General features: G+C 34.6%; 1 protein-coding gene and 1 non-coding gene across 5 annotated transcripts in view; both read left to right on the top strand.

Annotated features, from left to right (window-relative positions):
- The window catches only part of Klhdc10 (kelch domain containing 10), a 61,110-nt gene that overhangs the window by 14,298 nt on the left and 26,946 nt on the right, over window positions 1-19,866 (top strand). For 2 of the 4 annotated variants that reach the window (XM_047561943.1, XM_047561941.1), the window contains exon 2: window positions 13,750-13,836. The exons of the other annotated variants lie outside the window; for them this stretch is intronic. In XM_047561943.1, coding sequence (XP_047417899.1) covers window positions 13,750-13,836 — 87 coding nt within the window. The remainder of the gene's footprint in view (window positions 1-13,749; window positions 13,837-19,866) is intronic. 4 annotated transcript variants of the gene reach the window in all.
- On the top strand, window positions 18,749-18,822 carry Trnam-cau (transfer RNA methionine (anticodon CAU)). The gene has a single exon. It is a non-coding gene; the product is annotated as a tRNA-Met (tRNA).

Genomic DNA, 19,866 nt, shown 5'->3' with positions numbered 1-19,866 from the left:
TTATTCTTTTCTTTTCTTTTTTGATGCCTGGGATTGAACAGGGCCCTTTACCACTGAGCTACATGCCCAGTCTTTCTTTTGTTTTGAAATAAGTTCTCATTAAGTTGATGGGAGTCTCACCAAGTTGTTAAGGCTGGCCTTGAACTTAGAAACAGGGTCTTGCTGAGTTGCTTAGGGCCTTACTCAGTTGTTGAGGCTGGCTTTGAACTCAGGATCTTCCTGCCTCAGCCTCCCCAGTAACTGGGATTACAGGTATAGACTACTGAGCCCAGCTTCTTTCCTTTTGTATTCTCTATTCCTCTTTAAATTTGCTTCAGGCTTTATCTAAGATATGAACATCGAATTGTCTGTAAGACTACAGAGTAAAGAAAGAGAAGCATGAGATTATAATAATCTTTGGAGTTGAATGATGCTATTTCTTGAGTTGTTTCCCTTTTTACACACAGTAGCTCCTTGCCATATGGTTTCATTAACAAACTGTCAGCTCAATTAATTTGAACCAGATGTGTAATTGATCAAATGCTAACCACAAATATCTTGGTGTCACATAAAACAAATTACTTAAAAACATGTACAAACTTGAATATGAAATTTCGAATGTATATACTGAACTTGATATGTTAGAGTGAGAGAAAGTATATTTAGCTTTTACACACACACATATGAAACATAGAAAATAATTCAGGAATGTAGCTTATTAAAATTACATTAAAAATGTGGGGGGTTCCAGGTATGGTGGCACACAACCTGCAATCTTAGTGACCTGAGAGTTAGAGCCCAGAGGACTGAAGTTTGAAGCCAGCTTTGTAACTTAGTGATACTCTGTCTCAAAAAATAAAATGGGTTGGAGATGTGGCTCAGTGGTTAAGCACCACTGGGTTCAATACCCTGTACCAAAAACAAAAAAATCTTTTTGGAGTTGCTGGAAATGGTGGAAAAAATTTTTTGGACATAAATTGTGATTTTAAGTCAAACTTGCCTGTGAATTTATAGAAAAAACACTTAAATGCTGCAATGTAAGTATGAAATGTTATCTTTTGAAATTCTTACTTGAGAGTAAATGATAGATATTTCTTTTTCTTCTTCTCCTTCTCCTCCTTCTCCTCCTTCTCCTTCGTCTTCTCCTTCTTCTTCTTCTCCTTCTCCTCCTTCTCCTTCTCCTTCTTTCTTCTTTCTTCTTCTTCTTTTTGTAGTGGGTGGGAATAGAGTGTTAATATGTTGCCCAGACTGACCTAGAACGTAAGATCCTCCTGCCTCAACCTCCTGTGTAGCTAGGATTACAGGTATAGGCCACTGCACCCAGCTGAAAAAATAGTATTACCTGAATGTAATACTCCATTTAGATGACTTCCTAGAAATCACGTCTAGTTTGGTGGTTTTCATATATTTTTTTCTTTTTTGCAGTACTGGGGATTGAACCCAGGTCACTGTACCACTGACCTACATCTACAGTCCTTTTTATTCATTTATTCTTTGAGGGTTTCACTGAGTTGCCCAGATTGACTTCCTCGCTGAAGTAGCTGGAATTACAGTTGTGTATTATAGTGCACGGCATCATATTTGACATATTTTTAGTTTTACATTGAAGATATTCTGACTCTTTGCTTTTTTCATAACAGAATTATTATGAATTCTGCTTATTTTTCAATAATTACACCTTTTAAAGTTTTTAAAATATCAGAAGTTAAAAATTTGTTTTTGGGCTGTGGAGATAGCTCAGCTGGTAAAGTGCTTGCTTCGCCAAGCACAAGGCCCTGGGTTCAATCCTCAGCACCCAAAAAAAAAAAAAAAAAAAAAAATTGCTATTAAATAGTGACTATTTCATTGCTTTTCACAGGATTTAATCCTGGACAAGTTCTCATTGCCTTTGGTCAGGTCTAGGGTATTCTCTTGTAAAGTATTGCATTTCCCAGCAGAAAATGGTGACCTGAAAGAAGAGAAAGTGAGTTCATAAAGAACATTTGTGACTTCACTTTCAACATTAGTTACTTTTCTAGTTTCAATTTTAATAGCTGCATAAGTAATAAATAATACTTTTAGATACAATCATTTATCAGTTGGAATTTGCAGATTTTCTTCTACTTAGTAGTTGCACTTGCAGAAATAGGGAGTTGGATCCAGTGACTCTAGAGAGGTAGGCATGTCTGCTATTCTTTAAAGGAGGGAGGTTGCAAAATTTTGGTTCAAAAGACATTGTCATAATATATAAATTTAAAAATCTGGATTTCCTATTTAGTATTCTACACCTATACTCACTGAGCACCTAGTCTTTTTTTCAAGGTTGTTTTCAGAGAGAAAGGTGATCCTCTGGATACTCAAGTACCCAGAAGCAACAAAAGACCAGATAATGTATTCTGAACCCCTGAGTGGGTTATTAGTATAAGTTTTTGTTTCCATATGAGTACCAAATATATAGTCATTACTAAAGAGACTGGCTAATTTTCTAGCAGGTTTACTCTGTACTCATTTTATTTTTTTATATGAAGTTTTGCTGGAGATAAAAAGGTAAGAAAATCAGAGACTGGGGATGTAGCTCAGTGGTAGAGCATATGCTTATTATGTATAGGGCTCGAGGACTGAAAACAACCCAAACCAAAATGGATTCTATGGCTAAAGTCTATATTTCAAGGTAAGCACATTTTCACAGATGCATAGAGAGTACAAATGCAGGCAGATGTTTTATTTTAAAATCTTACAAATACAGTAAAAAATGTTTTAGAATAAACGGTTATCTTTTATTTTCCCCTTTTCTAAAACTTTTTTGAGTCATAAAGTGTTAAAATTGTAAAAGACCTTAGAAGTAATTTTGTCAGATCTTCCATCCAGTGTGATAAATCTTTCTATAAAAGCCCTAATCTTTTTTTTAACTTCTATTTTAAAGAGGTTTACTTATTTCAACCTTTAAGAATAACAGCTACCCACTATTTTGTAGAGAGGGCTGTCAGATTTTTTGTAGGCTCTAATTATTACAAAGGGTTGCCCTAAATTCAACTCTAACTTATATATGTTCCTCCTCATTGTATTTTCTGATGTATAATGAAATGTCTATTCCTACTTCCACAATAACACTGAGAGTCTAAATTCTCTTATTACTACTACTACTACTACTACTACTACTACTACTTTGTACCAGGGATTGAACCCAGGGACACTTAACCACTAAGCCACATCCCTAGCCCTGTTTAGATTTTGAGACAGGGTCTTGATGAGTTGCTGAGGCTGGCCTTGATCTTGCAATCCTCCTGCCTCAGCCTCCCAAGCTGGTAGGATTACTGGTGTGAGCCACTGTGCCATCTTTTTGTTTTTTTAAACCTGAGGTCTGTCAGTTCAAAGAGTTCAATGAGTTCAGTGAGTTCATGATGTTCTTCATAAACTCATTGTAGCATATGTAAAAATTTGTGAATATATATGCATTTTTCTACAAAGAGAGACAATGATAGATGTATATATGTGATATATATATATGTGTGTTTTTTTCCCCCAGTTTCAACAGAACCTAATACTACCCTCCCAAAAGTTAATATGCCAGTCCTATGGGGTGGACCTGGCAAACTGTTTTTTGTTTTTATTTTATTTATTATTTAAAATAAGCTCTCAACAAGTTAGCTAATCTCATGTCTTAGAAACATTGCAAATAGGTAGTTATAAGGATCTTGGCATATTTGTGATTCCTTTAAGGATTGTAGAATTTTTAGAGCTGTGGCGACTATCTAGTACACATATGATTCATGAACCATATACAGTTAATTCTTCCTAACAAAAGATTAAACTGGGCCAAAGGGTGGAGTTTTTATTTCAAAATGTATTTCAAAGCCTTGGCAGTCATTCATAAACATTAAGAATGTGATGACACTATTTTAAATCAGAGTGCTCTGAGGAATTTAATGTTTATTAGATTCAGATTTAATATTTTAATCTAGCACAGGTTTATGAATTATAATACTTTCTGATTAATATATATATAAATATGTAAAGGTTCAGCTTATTTCTACAGAAGAGTCTAGCTGAGAATTCAGGCATTTGTAGAGATGAGTAGTTTCAATATCACATCTGCCTGTGCCTCTTCGCTCCCCCAAAGACAAAAACTCCTCAACTAATGAGACTAATTTTTTAGTAAAGGGATATTTGAATAACAAATATAAATCAAAATGATAAAGAATAATTTAAGATTCAAAGATATCTCTCAATATGCTATGATTGCTTCATATGTGTAGAAGGAAAGAAGTCCTATGACAGGCCTACATTTTTCCACAAAAATCAAGTAGTGTTGGAGGAGGCGAGAGAATGAAGTGAAGAAAGCAAGACTGCAGCATAGCAGGGGAAAGGTTCAGTCAGCTGTGACTGAGAATGTTCATGAACAACAGAGATAACAAGCAACAGAGAAAGGGAGAACCAGCAGTTTCCATTCGTTTATCCATTTATTCCTCTCTTAATAAAATTATTTGAGGTAGTTTATAAATAGATGCATAAAATAGAATGTTTAAAATAAATATCTATAGTGTGTGGCTAAAGATAGAAGAGAGAGCATGTCTGATGGGGCAAATAAATAGTCACTTTGCCTTAGTAACTTCTGAAAGTTCTATTTCCTGTGTTTGTGTTAGGGAAGTACCAGAGAAGAGAGTTAGTAGTCAACAGCTATTCACATCCTAGCTAGAAGATTTATAAAGGCATTAGAATGCATGTTCAAGCTACCACGACAGTTGTTCTTAATCCATTTCTTAACTCCTAAAAACCCAAGGGATGGGGAATATTACCATTATTCTATTAGTTACAATGATTTATTATGGTTTTGGTTTTTAATGAGGCAGTGATATAGTATAATGGGGATAATACTAGAATTTTAGAAGGGAAGAGCAACTTCTTTGGGGTGTTGAGACTACACCTTTATTATTGAGACTCTCTGCCTTAACATATATATATATATATATATTCATTCATTCATTCATTTAACAAGTATTAAGTGCCTCTATTAGACATATCTTTTCAGTGCCCCAAATTGCATTGACTAAGAGTGTTATTGTATAGTAGTTAAGAGTTCAAAGTGCATGGGTTTGAATTCCAAATTTTTCATTTGCTACTTAAGTGTGCAAAATGTTTTAATCTCATTGTGCCTTAGTTTCCTAACAGTGTCTTTCTCATAAAACTAACAGTACTTCTAACAGTACTATAAAGGTATGCACTTGAGACTAATCAAATCAGAACACAGGGCGATTTAGCTTTATAATTTGTATTTTAGTTTGCACTTTTTTTGGGTAGGATTTTGTTTTAAAAAGGACTTTAGATGGAACTGTGGCCTCCTAAGGAAGACTCTACATGAAAGAAGCTCAACCCATATCTTAGTAAATAAGATATGGGTTCAGATTTTCTTGTGTTGAAAGGTGAAAGGTAGAAATTTAAAAATGAGTATATGTGTTAGGCATAGATACTCAATAAATGTTGATTCTTCTAAAATTCATTTATTCATTTATGCTATTTATTTAACAAGTGGGTCATGCTTACCCAAAATCTGCCATTATAAAATTTAAAAAAGATGCCTCTTCTCAGTAGACATTGTCCCATGGGTACATTGGGGAGTAAAGTGAAGGCTGGATTTTAGCCCCACTTAGACACTTAGCCTGGAGCTCTTATACAGGGAGCAATCAGTGCAACTCTGCAGAATTCTGAATATGTTCTTAATTTACTTCCCTTTTGAAATTCTTTATAGATGCTGGATTGTGTAGTCATACCACATGGCTAGCCTCCTAAGTGAGAATTCTTTGATCATGTTCTCTATCAATAGTTCAGTTATCATAATGTTTGTTTTAGATAAATCATTTTAAATGTAATCTATCTTATATCCACATCATTGCCTTTTAAATTCATTTTGGTTTTTATACGTTTTATTTTAAGATAATATAGGTTCTCATGAAGTTTTAAGAAATAATACTGAGAGATCCTTATATCCTTTATCCAGTTTCCCGGAATAATATCATCTTGTTAACATTATACATTAACTCAACTAGTAAATTGACATTGATACAGTCTACTGACCTAACTCAGATTTCATCAGTTTTACGTGCATGTCTTTGTGTGTGTTTGTGTTGAGTTCTGTACATTTTTTTCCTGTGTATTTGTGTGATCACCACATAGAGCAGTTCCATCACAAGGCTCCCTCGTGTTATCCTTTTATAGCCATAGCCACTTCTCTTGGCAAACTCTTGGTGACTATTGATCTTGTTCTCCGTCTGTATAATTATGTTATTTCAACGATGTTATATAAATAAAATCATGTGTAACCTTTTCATATTGACTTTTTTTCATTCAGTGTAATTTGCTTAAGAGCCATCCAAGTTGTTCAGATATCAGTAGTTTATAGAGTTAACACAGTTTGCTTAACCATTCATTCATGGAAGGTTGTTGGGGCTCTTTTCATGTTTTGGCTATTAGGAATAATGCTGTTGTGAACATTTGTATGCAGATTTTTGTGTGAACATAAATTTTCACTTCTCTGGGATAAGCCCAAGTGTGTAATCCCCGAATTGTGTGGTAAGCACACATTTAGTTTTGTAGGAAACTGCCATACCCTTTTTCAGAGTAGCTATATGCCATGTTATGTTTCTACCAGCAATGTTAACCCATCGGTTTCTTTTTGCTCACCAACATTTAATGTTACCACTATTAAAATTTTACCCATTCTGATGAATATATGGTACCTAATTAGTTCTGATGAAACTGTATTTGGCAAAAAGTAATTTTTCTGGTTTTTTAAACTCAGAATTAGCTGACTTTTGCATGTACCTTCATGGCCCTATAGAATGAGACATTTAGTGACTCAGGTCAATTGATTTAGAAATTGGCCCTCAATAGTGTAGTCCTTTTGAATACTAGCATCACTATCATCCATAAACCATATTCATTTTCACATTATTGTGTCCAAAGACACTGTTTTGTTTTGCATATAATAGGCACTCAATATACATTTATAGAATGAATTTATATTGAGGAATGGATAGACTCATCTGTGAACATAGCAGTTACTATAAGGATGTAATGAAGTCCAGCTATGTAGGAGGATGGTTACCAGATCAACCAGTTACAGGATTTTAGAAACTGAGAGAATGGGCCTTATAAGGCAAAAAGAAATAAAAATTTTTCCTTCTCTGTGTAGAGGCACCATTTACTTAGATCTTCAATTTCTCTGAGCAAGATTTTATAATTTTCAGTCAGGTGCAGTGGGGCATACCTTTAATCCCAGTGACTTTGGGAGGCTGAGGCAGGAGGATTGCAGGTTCAAGGCCAACCTCAGCAACTAAGCAAGCCTCTAAGCAACTCAGGGAGACCCTGTCTCAAAAAAAAAAAAAAAAAAAAAAGATAAAAAGGGATGTGGCTCAGTGGTTAAGTGCCCCTGGGTTCAATCCCTGGTACAAAAAAAAAAAAGATTTTGTAATTTTCAGTGTAGAGATCTTACACATTATTTGTTAAATTTATTCATAGGCATGATACTTTTTACTATTTGTAGCTTTTGATGGTATAAATAACACTTTAAAATTTTCATTTCATAATTATTTGTTGATAGTTTAGAGGAATATACTTTTATCTTTGGATATTAACTTTGTATCCAGAAACCTTCTAAATTTACTTCTTGGTTCTAATTGTAGATTCTTTTGGATTTTCTATTTAAGAAATGATGTCATCTGTAAATAATAATTTTACTTCCTTCTTTCTAATCTTTAGTCTTTCTATTTTTTTCCTTTTCTTGCCTTATAACCCTAGCCTGAATTTTCAGTACTCTTTTTGGAGAGAAGTGAACATTCTTGCCTGATTTCTGATCTCCAGTTATGAAAGTGTTCAGTATTTACTTTATAATGTCTGCTATAGGTTAATGATGTTTTTTCACCAGGTTGAAGAAATTTTTTTCTTAGTTTACTTAGTATTGAATTTTATCAGAAGCATTTTCTGTATCCATTGAGATTATCATATGGTTTTTCTCCTTATTCTCTTAATGCGTTGAATTACGTTGATTAATTTTTGAGTGTTAAATCAGTCTTACATTCTTGGAATAAATTTTATTTGCTCATGACATACTAACCTTTTTATGTAACTTCACTTTGATCTACTAATATTTTGTTTAGAATTTTTGTGCAAATGTTTATAAAGGATATTGACCTATAATTTTTAATGTTCTTATATCAGGGATATACTAGTCTCGTAAATGACTTTATTTATTCCTTGAAAATGTTTGTGTAAGATATGTATTGTATCTTCCTTAAATACTTTGAAGAGCTCACCACTGAAATGTTTTACACAATTCTAAAATTTATGTTTTTCTGGGTCTGGGGTTGTGACTCAGTGGTGGAGCACTTGTCTGGCACGTGTGAAGCACTGGGTTCAATCCTTGGCATCACATAAAAATAAATAAATAAAACAAAGGTGTCCATCTACAACTAAAAAAATTAAATAAAAATTAAAAAAATAAAATTTGTATTTTTCTACTAAAGCCTGTATCATCACTATCTACATTCTTTTCTGAATGCAAAGTCTTTAACATTCTTCTGCTTTCCCTTCTCAAAACCCCTCTTTATAATCCTACAATTATTTCTATTGATATCATCTGAATCAGAGTTTTGAATTTTAATACAAAGTTTTTTCTTTCTCCCTGCTCCACCTTATCTGTGCTTATTTAGACTTGAAGGTTTTTCTGCTTACTCTTTTCTTGTGCCTTGTTATTCTTGGATTATTTTTTTTATTTCATACATATCTGTATATCTATACCTGTATATCTATATATCTATATCTGTCCATATAGATATAGATATCTTTGAACTCTCCCAACCCCCACCATAGTACTGGGGACTGAACCTAGGAGCCTTCAGCCTCTGAACTACATCCCCAGCCCTTTATTATATTTTAAGACAAGTTCTCACTAAGTTACCCAGCCTGGTCTTGAACTTGTGATCCTTCTGCCTTAGTGCTCCCCGCCAACCCCGCCATGTAGTTGGGGTTACAAGTGTGTACCATTGTGTAATTTTTGAGTAATTCTGAGGGAAACAAACTTCTGTGTCCTTGCACATCCAAAATGTCTTTTTCTCCTATTGGTGAACAAGAGTTTGGGTAGGTTTAGAATTCTGGATTTAAAAGTATATCTCGTTGTCCCAGGATCATTTGTTGAAAAGATGATTAATTCCCCAATGAATAATCTTGTCACCCTTGTCAAAAAACAATAGATAAGTTGGGCATGATGGCCACACCTGTAATCTCAGCGGCTCAGGAAGCTGAGGCAGGAGGATTGCAAATTCAGAGCCAGCCTCAGCAATTTAGCAAGGCCCTAAGCAATTAAGTGAGATCCTGTCTCAAAATAAAAAGGGCTGGGGATGTAGCTCAGTGGTTAAGCACCCCTGGGTTGAAACCTCAGTAACAAACAAACAAACAAACCTCCCAAAAAAACAGTGAACTACGCCCGGTGCCCGTGGCACTCACCTGTAATTCCAGTGACTTGAGAGACTGAGGCAGAAATATTGCAAGTTTGAGGCCAGCTTGAGCAATTTAGTGAGCCCCTGTCTCTAAATAAAATACATAAAAGGGCTGAGGATGTGGTTCAGTGGTTGAATACCCCTGAGTTCAATCCCTAGTACCAAAAAAAAAAGCACTTGGAAATTTTGATAGAGTGTTCTGTTCTCTTTGGTATCTTTACTTTTTAAATACTTTCTACTTTTTCACATTTGGATTTTGGGTTTACACTCACTCATCCTTATTGGAGAGCCCTTGTTAGCCCTCCTGTGAATGTCACATCTATCTATTGTAATCAGTCCCCACTGATTGTAGGAATGGATGAGAGGGCACACTGAATATCTGATGAGATGAAGGGTACCAACTGCCAGTCTTCTTTAGCATAGCTGTCCTTTTTTCTGCCTAATTGTTAATATTCACATAGGGCTCTGTTCTGTCTCTGATCCAAGTGTTCATACTCCTTGTTCTTACCCGGAGAGTACTCCTGTTGTCTGTTGCTACTGTTCCCATCTGGGAGCAAATACCTCTATTCTACATCTCTTGGCTCAAACAGGTAAATGGTGGGAAGGGTTAATCTGCTGTGTAACTTCTGTGTTACCCTCAACTAGTTGTGCTGTAAATTTTGTAAATTGTTTCAATTTTTCCTGCCTTTTCCTACCTCTTCCGCCTCTGGGCTTAGTTTACCCTGGGACTTCTACCACTTGTCCTAACCTTTTACTCTGGGTGTGTCGGACTATAGTTTCCTCCTTTGGTCTGATTCTATCAGCTTTTCATCTTTTAGTGATTCCTCCTAGTATTAGTCTACCAAGGGCATTTCTTGCTTTCTTTTGATTATGGATTTTTTAAATGACTTTTGTGTTATTTATGAGATTGGGGGAAGCTGAGTTTGCTTGCATGTGCTCAATTACCATTTTGATCCACTCACTGACTCTGTATGTTGTCTTTATGGTGAAGTAAACTTACTAAAAGAAGAAAAACAATTTAAAAACTAGAAAAAAATAAAATATTCATGAAATCATTGAAGAAATTGTGTTTTTCATTTTGATGAAGATTGCAAGCAATAACTAATGAAGATTGGCAGTTTGAAACTAAGAATGAAGACATTAATGAACAAAAAGTTCAGACTAGGAATATATATGAAATTGAAAAGATGTGTTTCTGAAAAAATAAAAAAAAGAGTAAACACATGGTGTTAGTGCTATCCTGCTCTTTGTTGGTTTACCTTTTTTCCTGCTCTTTGAGAAAGAAAAAATGTGGGTTTCAAAGTCAGTGTACACCTTGCCTGAATAACCTGCATAGAGTCAACATTAGCCCTTGACCATGACAGTTATGTTGGTTGTGAGAGAGAAATATGCCAAAAATGTTTGAAAGAAGCTCAGAAAACATTTTTAAAAAGGATCTTTTTTTTCTTTGCAGTGCTGGAGACTGAACTTAGGGTCTTGCACGTGCTGGGCAAGAGTTCTACCACTGAGCTACACCCCAGCCCAAAAAAGGATCTTTGATTACAGCTTTGGTTCAGTAATTTTCAGTGCTATTTCCTCAGTGGTATTCTAAAGTAGTTTTAGATTTCAAATGGCATATAAAGTAATATGTTATAAAGTTTTCAGATAACACATAAGAGGGTGATTATCCCAACCCAATCATAACCACTATTAACTCTTTTGTATGTTTCTTTCCAGTATTTTTTATCATACTTTAAAAAAATTAAGTAGTATGGTACTGTTTTTCTCTTAGTCCAAAGTAATGTCTATTCAGTGAGAGAGCTTAGAAAATAAAGACCAGCACAAAAGGGAAAAAAATCAAAATCACTCATAATAAACCTCCCAAGGATAAACTACAATTAAAATTTGATGTATATCCTTCCAGTATTTTTTCGTGAATATATACACTTTTTTCTTTACTAAAATATCATACTCCAATACAATATTACAACTTGTTCATTGCAATGTACTGTGAATGTTTTGTCATGTTAATAAATAGAAATATAAACTATTTTTAAGTGTTGTGTAGAATATGAACATATTTAAGTATGTTTACTTAGCATACTTACTTAACCATTTCCCTATCATTGGACATTGAAAGTGTTTCTAATTTTTTTACCATTATAAGTAATACCTAGTTAATATCTTTGTCCATACATCTTTCCATGCATCTATGATTGTTTCTTTAGGAATAGATTCCTAGAAGTGGAATAGCTGGGTCAAAGGGTATGTACATTTTAACACTTTTGATACATGAAAATGTCAAATTTTAAGCTGATTACTTGTTATAATCTGTCTTGTTTTGCTATCTAATTGTTTTATGTGTGTCTTGTCTCCCTGATTAGAATATAAGCTTCATGAGGGTAAGGGAAGTTTCTTATGCATCTTATATATCTTTTGGCAGTATGGCTTCCAGTGTTGGATTCAGAAGCCATCAACATATATCTTATTGATTGAAAGCAGTGATTTTTCAGACTTTTGGATGTCATAAACCTATAAATCAAAACATTTATTTATTTATTTTAGAGTAGACATAACCTTGCAAGTATTCTATTTTTCTAAGAAAGGGTATTAAAAAATAAAACCAATTACCATTTTCTATCACCATCATCCCATAAAATAAAGAATATGTAATAAGAAAAATTTTCTAATCTTTGAAAAATGGATAGGCCTTTGAAGCAACATTTTTGCTTTTTGAAAAACGTACTCCCTTATCCATATTTTCTCATTTTGAGTTGGGATGGGGATCTTGATCTTAGCCTAGCAGTAGACTCTAGTTCCAATTTGGGAACCATTGATTTAAAGATTTAGAGAATTAAAAGATAAACCCTTTGTAAGATAAATAAATCTCCCCTTTACCTACAAGTCCATTTCTCCACAATATTAGGGGCATGAATGTAGGTAGTGTCATTTCATTACACAGAATTTGTGTATCTCCATGTATAAGTTCTTTAGTAAGCAAACTAAACTTCACTGATGGACATTGGAATATATTTTCAGTTGCCAAAAATAAAGACTGTTCTTTTTCTAGGGAATTTGAGACAGGGTAAGTGTGGTATAGTACAAGAAGGCAGGTTTTAGACTTGGAATGCCTAGGCTTGAGTCATGACTCTGACATTTGTTCACTTAATTTTCCTTTGACTTTCTTACTTATAAAATGATGATAAGGGCTGGGGAGATAGCTCAGTTGGTAGAGTGCTTGCCTTGTAAGAACAAGGCTCTGGGTTCGATCCCCAGCACCATAAAAACAAAAACAAAAACAAAAAATGATGATAATATCTTGTTCAGAGTGTTTTTGTAGTTCCTGTTACTTATTTGACTGTAATTAATTATTTGCTTGCACATCTGCCTTCCTCACCAGAGCCTGAGCTCTTAAGGGTAGGGGTCATATCCATCTTTTGCAACCCTAGGTCATAGCACAGGGATCTAGGCATAGCAGGTGCTTGATAAAATGACTGTTGAATCAGTGCAGGATTGTTGTGAGAATTATATGAGGAAATATGTGTGAAAGTTCTTTGTAAGCTTTATACACTATACAAACATTAATTGTTTTTATTGTCAATAAGAGCTATCTTTGGGAGCTCTCAAAACTTTAGGAAGAGAGAAAATAATCTCATTTAATAGTTTCATAAGTGTGTTACATTTTTTTCTATTTTATAAGAAAACAAGTTTTAATTGGGGTTAATAAGGAGCTAATGTGTTTCCTGGGAAGGCAGATGAACTTCCTCCCACCCCCTGGAAATGCCAAGAGAGTAAACATTTGTTCTATTTGGTTGCTATCATATAATTTCAATTATAAGATCATCTTACTTCATACTTAAAAGATGGTGACCTTTGATTTAAAACTAATAAAAGAAGGGTACCAAACCTTAAGAACAGGAGCCTGGGTTATGTCTAGTTAGTATGGGGTAGGGCTCCTTTTTTGACATTCACTGACCTAAGAAAAATGTGTCATTTCTAATCTGTTTGCAAAGCTTCTGGTAAATTTTTGCCACAAGATGGCATTGGTGATTATTGAGTGCACATGTTATTGAACCAATCCCCCAGAAAGGTGCACACAGTTGTTTATATTCTTATGGGGATAAAAGTTTAAAATTTTCATCACTGCTTATGTATTAATTTAATTTTGACTTCCAAATCAGAGTTAAATGCTACTTTGCATCACTTTCTTTCTGTATTCAAGTATTGTTTTGTTTCCTGTTCTGTCTTTATAACTACAGTAACTGTATTATTTGCCATGTGTTGTATGTGTCTGACTTATTGCTGATAATTGTGGTAACAGGTAAGAAGAAAATACGATGGGACCCAGTTAGGAGGCGCTTCATTCAGTCCTGTCCCATCATAAGGATCCCTAACAGGTTTTTGAGAGGTGGGTGATAACTAGCAAGAGATCTGTGCTTCATATGGGTTAAAGGGGACTCTGAATGAATTTTCCTAACTCAAAACTGTTTTTTTTTTAATTGTCTTTAATAGCTAAATTTGAAGTAAGAAAAGTCTAGAATTTAGTTTTAACATGTGCTTCATATTGTCCACTGTTGGAACTGTAATTATAAGTTTTGGGAAGTTAGAATCTTGTAATGTATATTAGGTGGTAGAAATAAATCATCTCACTGATATCAGTGGTACTCCACTGTAACTATATTAGAACTTTGAGTAAATAATTCATAAAATATGAATGTGGGAACAATTTTCAAGATATGATTCCAATGAAAAAATAAAGATTAATTTATGTGATAGTATAAAACAAAAAATCTCTTATTAAATGCCATCAATAAAAAGATAAAAAGGGAAATATTTGTAAAATGGTTAATATCATGAGTATATAAAGAACTCTTATAAATCAATAGGTTAAAAGCAAAGCCCACAAGAAAAATAGGTAAAGGGATGTGAATAATTAATTAGTAAAGAAGAAATGCATATATATATAAAGCAAATATTTATTTTCACTGTTGTAAACATGATGACTAAAAAACTAAGATATTTTCATTTGCTTGGGTTGGCATACACTAATTTAAGGTAAGCATATGGGAAACAAAGCTCAGATGGGAGAAAGTATAAATTTTATGTAACCTTTCTGGATTCAATTTGGCCAAATGTATCAGAAACCTTAAAAATGTTTATACCCTTTGACATGCAATTCTTACTTTTACAAATGTCATATTCCTTCTGCTTTTTATTTTTTCCACCAAAATGTATCCATAGTGAAAAAAGAAAATTTCAGAAGAGGATTGAAAACTCAGGTTCACACTATTTTTCTAGATATATTGTCAGACAAGCATGGTTAATGTTGTAACTTAGACTTCATTAAATTATTTATAAACCAGTGTATCTAATTTTAACTGAAGAGATTAAAACAAAAATTGAATTAAAAATCCTGCTATAGATGTTTGTATATCTGGTGCCTAACCTGTTTTTAGTAGCCAAGCTCTAGAACAAGAAAAGATAAAACCAGACCTAAATAGGTCAAGATAAGATAATTAGTATAGTATACCACCTTTTAGAATAAAATAATGTTATTGATAAAAATTAAGAGGTAATTTTAGTAGCATGTGGCAGAAAAACCTTTGTATACATGTGGCCAAGTAGGTGTCTAATTCTATAATATTTTTTCTTTTTTCTATTTATAAATTAGAATACTAATTTATTGATTCGCAATGAGAAATCTAACTTGGGATGAATGAAGCATAGATTAAGCTTTATTACTTAAATATAATTATGTTATTTAATTTTATTATAATTAGTTATGCTTAGTAAATATAAGCATACTTAGTTTAATTAGGATAGAGAATTCAGTACAATAATATAAAAATATAAACATGAAAAAAGGAAATAGTGAAATCACTGGTTATATCTGGATGGTGGGATTTTATTTTGCATAGCTCTGTTTTTTCAATTTTTTAATCATAGAAAAAAAGATTGCACAGGTAAGTTTCATATCATTGGTTATTTATAAGCCCTAAAATGCAGACAATGACTGAGAAAGCTGGTCTTAGACAGTTCTGAGAAGAGTGAGGAGGTAGGAAATGGAGTATTACCGGATGTCAGGATCCTCAAGGACCTCCTTTAAATCAGTGACCTTGTCTTAGTTCTCACCTTTGACCTGTTTGTAGTGTTTGATGCTGTGGACCACCTGCACCCTCTTAAAATTTTCTCTTCTTTTGGGTTGCATTGCTGTACGATCCTAGATGTTTTCTTCTCCCTTTTGGTTATTCATTCTGTTTCCTTCACTAGCTTCTTTCTTCCTACCCACTAAAGGTGGGCATTGCCCGTGTTCTGTCCTCTCCATTATCTCCTTTGGTTGTCTCGTCAAATTCCTTAGGTTTAACTATCTTCATTTGTTCATTTGCTCATTCTTTCATTCTTTCTCAGTTGCTTCCTGTAAGTCAGGCACTGTCCTAGCTTGATGATGTAGACCATAGAGAATCAGGTAAAAAGACAATTACAAAGGAATTTGAGCATAATTCTTTGTGATAAGCATCCCAGTGAGGCATTGTGGCATAAGGGCACCCAGAAGAGGTTCTTGGCTCAGCTTCTGGGGAGTAGGGAGAGAAAGGAGTGGCCCTCAGGATGACTTTTCAGAAGGGATGTGCTTAAAGACTGGATGTTAACAAGGGAGGTTGGAATGTTCTAAACCACTGGGACCAACAAGTTGCTTGAGTAAAGGCATTTAGGCAAAACCAGGCATGATGCTTTCAGAGATCTGTGGGAAATTTAGCACACTGGGAAAGAGGTGGGCAGAAGTTGGAGAGGGCCTGATCAAGTGGACACCAGTCAAGGAAAGTTTTCAGGATCAGATTTGGTTTTTTAGCCACACAAGAGGTTTAATTGAAAGACCAGTTACAAAATTGTCACAGTTATCAAGGTGAGAAATGACAGAGCGTGATTTAAGGTAGTTATAGTAGGAATGGAGGCTAGGGGATCCATTTCAAATATGAGGGTGCTGAATTAGATGAGATTTGGTGACTAATTGAAGAAGAGGAGGGAAGAATCAAAAATGCCTTCCAGCTTTCTGCGTGGACCATAGTGCTCTTCCCTAGGTGTTATGTAGAGAGGGAGGGTTTAGAAAACAGATGGTAAATTCAGTTTCATCTCTGCAAACTAATAGTAGTTCATTATTTAAACCTTTAGCCTAAAAGTTTTTTGTTTTTCCTAGAAAAACCTCTTTGTTAGGCCCATTTCCATTTTGATTCTCTAACACTCAGTCTAACAATTATTTCCAGGGAAACTTCCTTGGCAGGCCTGTCTCCTCTTTGTTCTTTTGGTACCCTGTGTACCTACCTGTGTTAACACTCATCTCATGGAATTATAGTTGTTTCTTGTCTGTGCCTTCCATTAGACTGTAAGCTCTACAAGGGCAGGGACAGTGGGATAGTGCCTCTCATTTCTTTATTTCTAGTTTGTAGCACAGTGCATGTGTGTTTGAGTTAAGTTGAATTATTTAAAAGGCTGCTGTCAGGGAAAGAATGGGTCTAAAATTTTAGTATGTTCTCAGCTTCACTCTGGTGGTTGTGACAGTGAACTAATGGATTGTTGAGAACATGAAAATACTATTGTTTTTCATTAGATTTTTTTTCTTTTCAACTTACCTACACCTTGGAAATAGCCACTTTGAAGCCTCTCATTTTGGGAATCCCTTACATTACCCCTTTTGGTGATTGAAAAGTTTCATTTGGCATGTTTCTGTCACTAGTTTTCTTCACTAGATCCTACATCTTCTCAAAAGATATCTCTGTCCACTAAAAGTGAAAACAGTTCTGATGTAGTAAAGACAGTGGGTTTCTGTCATGAAATAATGAACTGAAAGTACCCATTTACCTTCTCAGCTACTTCTCAGCTCTCACTAAAATTGGCAAAACAAATATAAGACAATGAATAAATCATAATTGTATTAAACAGCAAAAAACGGGGGGCTTTAAAGCCAGATTATCTCTGTCTGAATCCAGGCTCTGCTATTTGCCATTTGTGTGATCTTGGGCAAGTTGCTTATTTTTTTTTTCAATTGCCTCAGTTTCCTTATCTATAAAATTAGGGTGATGATAGATGACAATAGTTTATATATACTAAAATTATTATGAAAATCAAGAGAGATAATATGTGTAAAATACATGGAGTTTTTTACATTTAGCAAATGCAGAATTAATGTTAGCTGCTATCATTACTGTTGTTATAATACCAGGAATTTTAAGAAATTTCAGTGTAATCAAAAGCAATTAGAATTATATTAATTGGTAAACCAGCACCAAATAAGTTGCAATCCAGAATAGGTCTCCTGCCGCATGATGGAAGTCAGAGAATCTCTTAGTAGGTCTCTTTCCCCAAACTCTAAACGTAAAGTCAACTAGTTTAGGAAGAGGGAGCAGGTTTGGAGAAGATGAAACATCAGGGTAAATGAACTGCCTATAAAACAGCTGCTTCTCCTGCTTCCTCTCTCCCTTCTTTCCTATAAAGAGCTCTTAGGGATGACACTGGTTCCCGAGATGAAGAATAAGAGGTTCCCGAGATGAAGAATAAGAACAACTTTTCAAGCAAAGAAGGGGGTTTACCTTGAGATGGGTTGGGGCAGGCCTTCTAAGCAGGAGCTAGAAAAAGAATGAGTAGGTAATGAACTTCCACCATAGATTGGGTGAGAAGGGTGGAATGGGAGGAAGAAAGGAAAGAGTGCTCCATCAAGGATTGACCTGTGGTATTTACATTAAAGGACCCTATAATCAAAATGCAATACTTTATTTTGGCTGCTTTCTTTTTCTTTGCTTCTAAATGGAAACCTGTCTGTCCTTGTACTACTTACCTGCAGAGATCCACAGGCAAAAATTCCATTTGCATGTTTTAGAGACAGATTAACATAGCTGTTGAGAAAAATGCTGATTTCTTACAAGTACTAACCAATGTAGTCCTTCATTTATTAAAATATGAATAGGTGATCAAGACCCACCAGAACATTGGAGGAAAACTAGATTTGGAAGAGGGTGGCTAAGATGAACAAATACAACTGCCTGAAGTACTGTGCTAATGTGATAGCAGAATGGAACTTTAGGAAATTCAAATCACAAAAGATATCCTCACAGAGCCAAGAAGTGAATTGGATCCATAAATAAAAAGTCATCTGTCATAGATAAGAAGTAAAAACTGGATGCACTCATGTGTGCCTATGGTCCTAGCTACTTGGAAGACTGAGGCAGGAGGATCACTAGAGCCCCATAGTTCAAGGCCTGGCTGAGCAACATAGTCCTCACCTCAAACAAAATAGAACAAATTAGTTAAATAATAGTTAGGCTTAGGGCTGGGGATATAGCTCAGTTGGTAGAGTGCTTGCCTCATAAGCAGGAGGCCCTGGGTTCAATCCCTAGCACCGCAAAAAAAAAAAAAAAAAGAAAAATAGGCTTAAGTCTGTCTACTTTCATGAAATTAAAAGAAATATGCAGACCATAACAGAACGACATAAGGAAAATTCATGCTTTAAGAATAGATCTAAGTGATATGGATTCATTTCATAACAAATGGAAAGATCAGACTCTTGAAGGGAGAAAATACAGAAAAAATATTTTCCAATACTAAAGAAAGATTCTGAGTTTTCAAATATGAGGGTTGTACCAAGGTCCAATCTGGAAAATGCAAGAACAAACCAACAAAAAGCACCTTTCTGTGTTACTGAACTAGTTCTGATTCCAGAGGTAGAAAACAAGTTACACAGAAAGATTATCAGACTGGCATTGGTTTTCTTACCTTCAGTATCAACTACTAAAAACATAAGTTCCTTAGGTGTTCTAGTGGAAGTTATTTAGGAGATAAATTCTGTACCTAGAGTCACTAATGTTTAAGTATGGGTCAGAGTGGTCAAAGTAAATAAGAACTCTGAAAGTTTATGACCTAAACCCATTTGGCCAAAAAATATTTGAAGAGGTACTCTTCAATAGTAAAGTGAAAAAAAAAATTGGATGTAAGTAGCAATAGTGTGCAAATAGTGTACAATTTAGAATCGCATCTGAATAAAGAAACCATGAAGCGTAGTACAATAAAAAAATGTCTAAGAATATAGAGGAATAATGTAAGGCTGTGTGTGTGTGTGTGTGTGTGTTGTATGTATGACATTTTATAACTAAAACAAATTTGGAGTATTAGTGCTAAAGATCTTACACTTTTTTTTTTTTTGGTAGGGGTACCAGGGATTGAACTCAGAGGCACTAAACCACTGAGCCGCATCCCCAGCCCTATTTTGTATTTTATTTAGAGACAGGATCTCATTGAGTTGCTTAGCGCGTTGCTGTTACTGAGGCTGGCTTTGAACTCTCGATCCTCCTTCCTCAGCCTTCCAAACCTCTGGGATTATAAGTATGTGCCACCGCGCCTGACACTTTTTTGGTTTTAAAATATACTAGTGTAAGATCTACTTATTAGGGGC

Source organism: Sciurus carolinensis, chromosome 8 (genome assembly GCF_902686445.1).
Source record: "Sciurus carolinensis chromosome 8, mSciCar1.2, whole genome shotgun sequence".
Taxonomy (NCBI): domain Eukaryota; kingdom Metazoa; phylum Chordata; class Mammalia; order Rodentia; family Sciuridae; genus Sciurus; species Sciurus carolinensis.
This window is presented reverse-complemented; position numbering and strand designations above follow the sequence as displayed.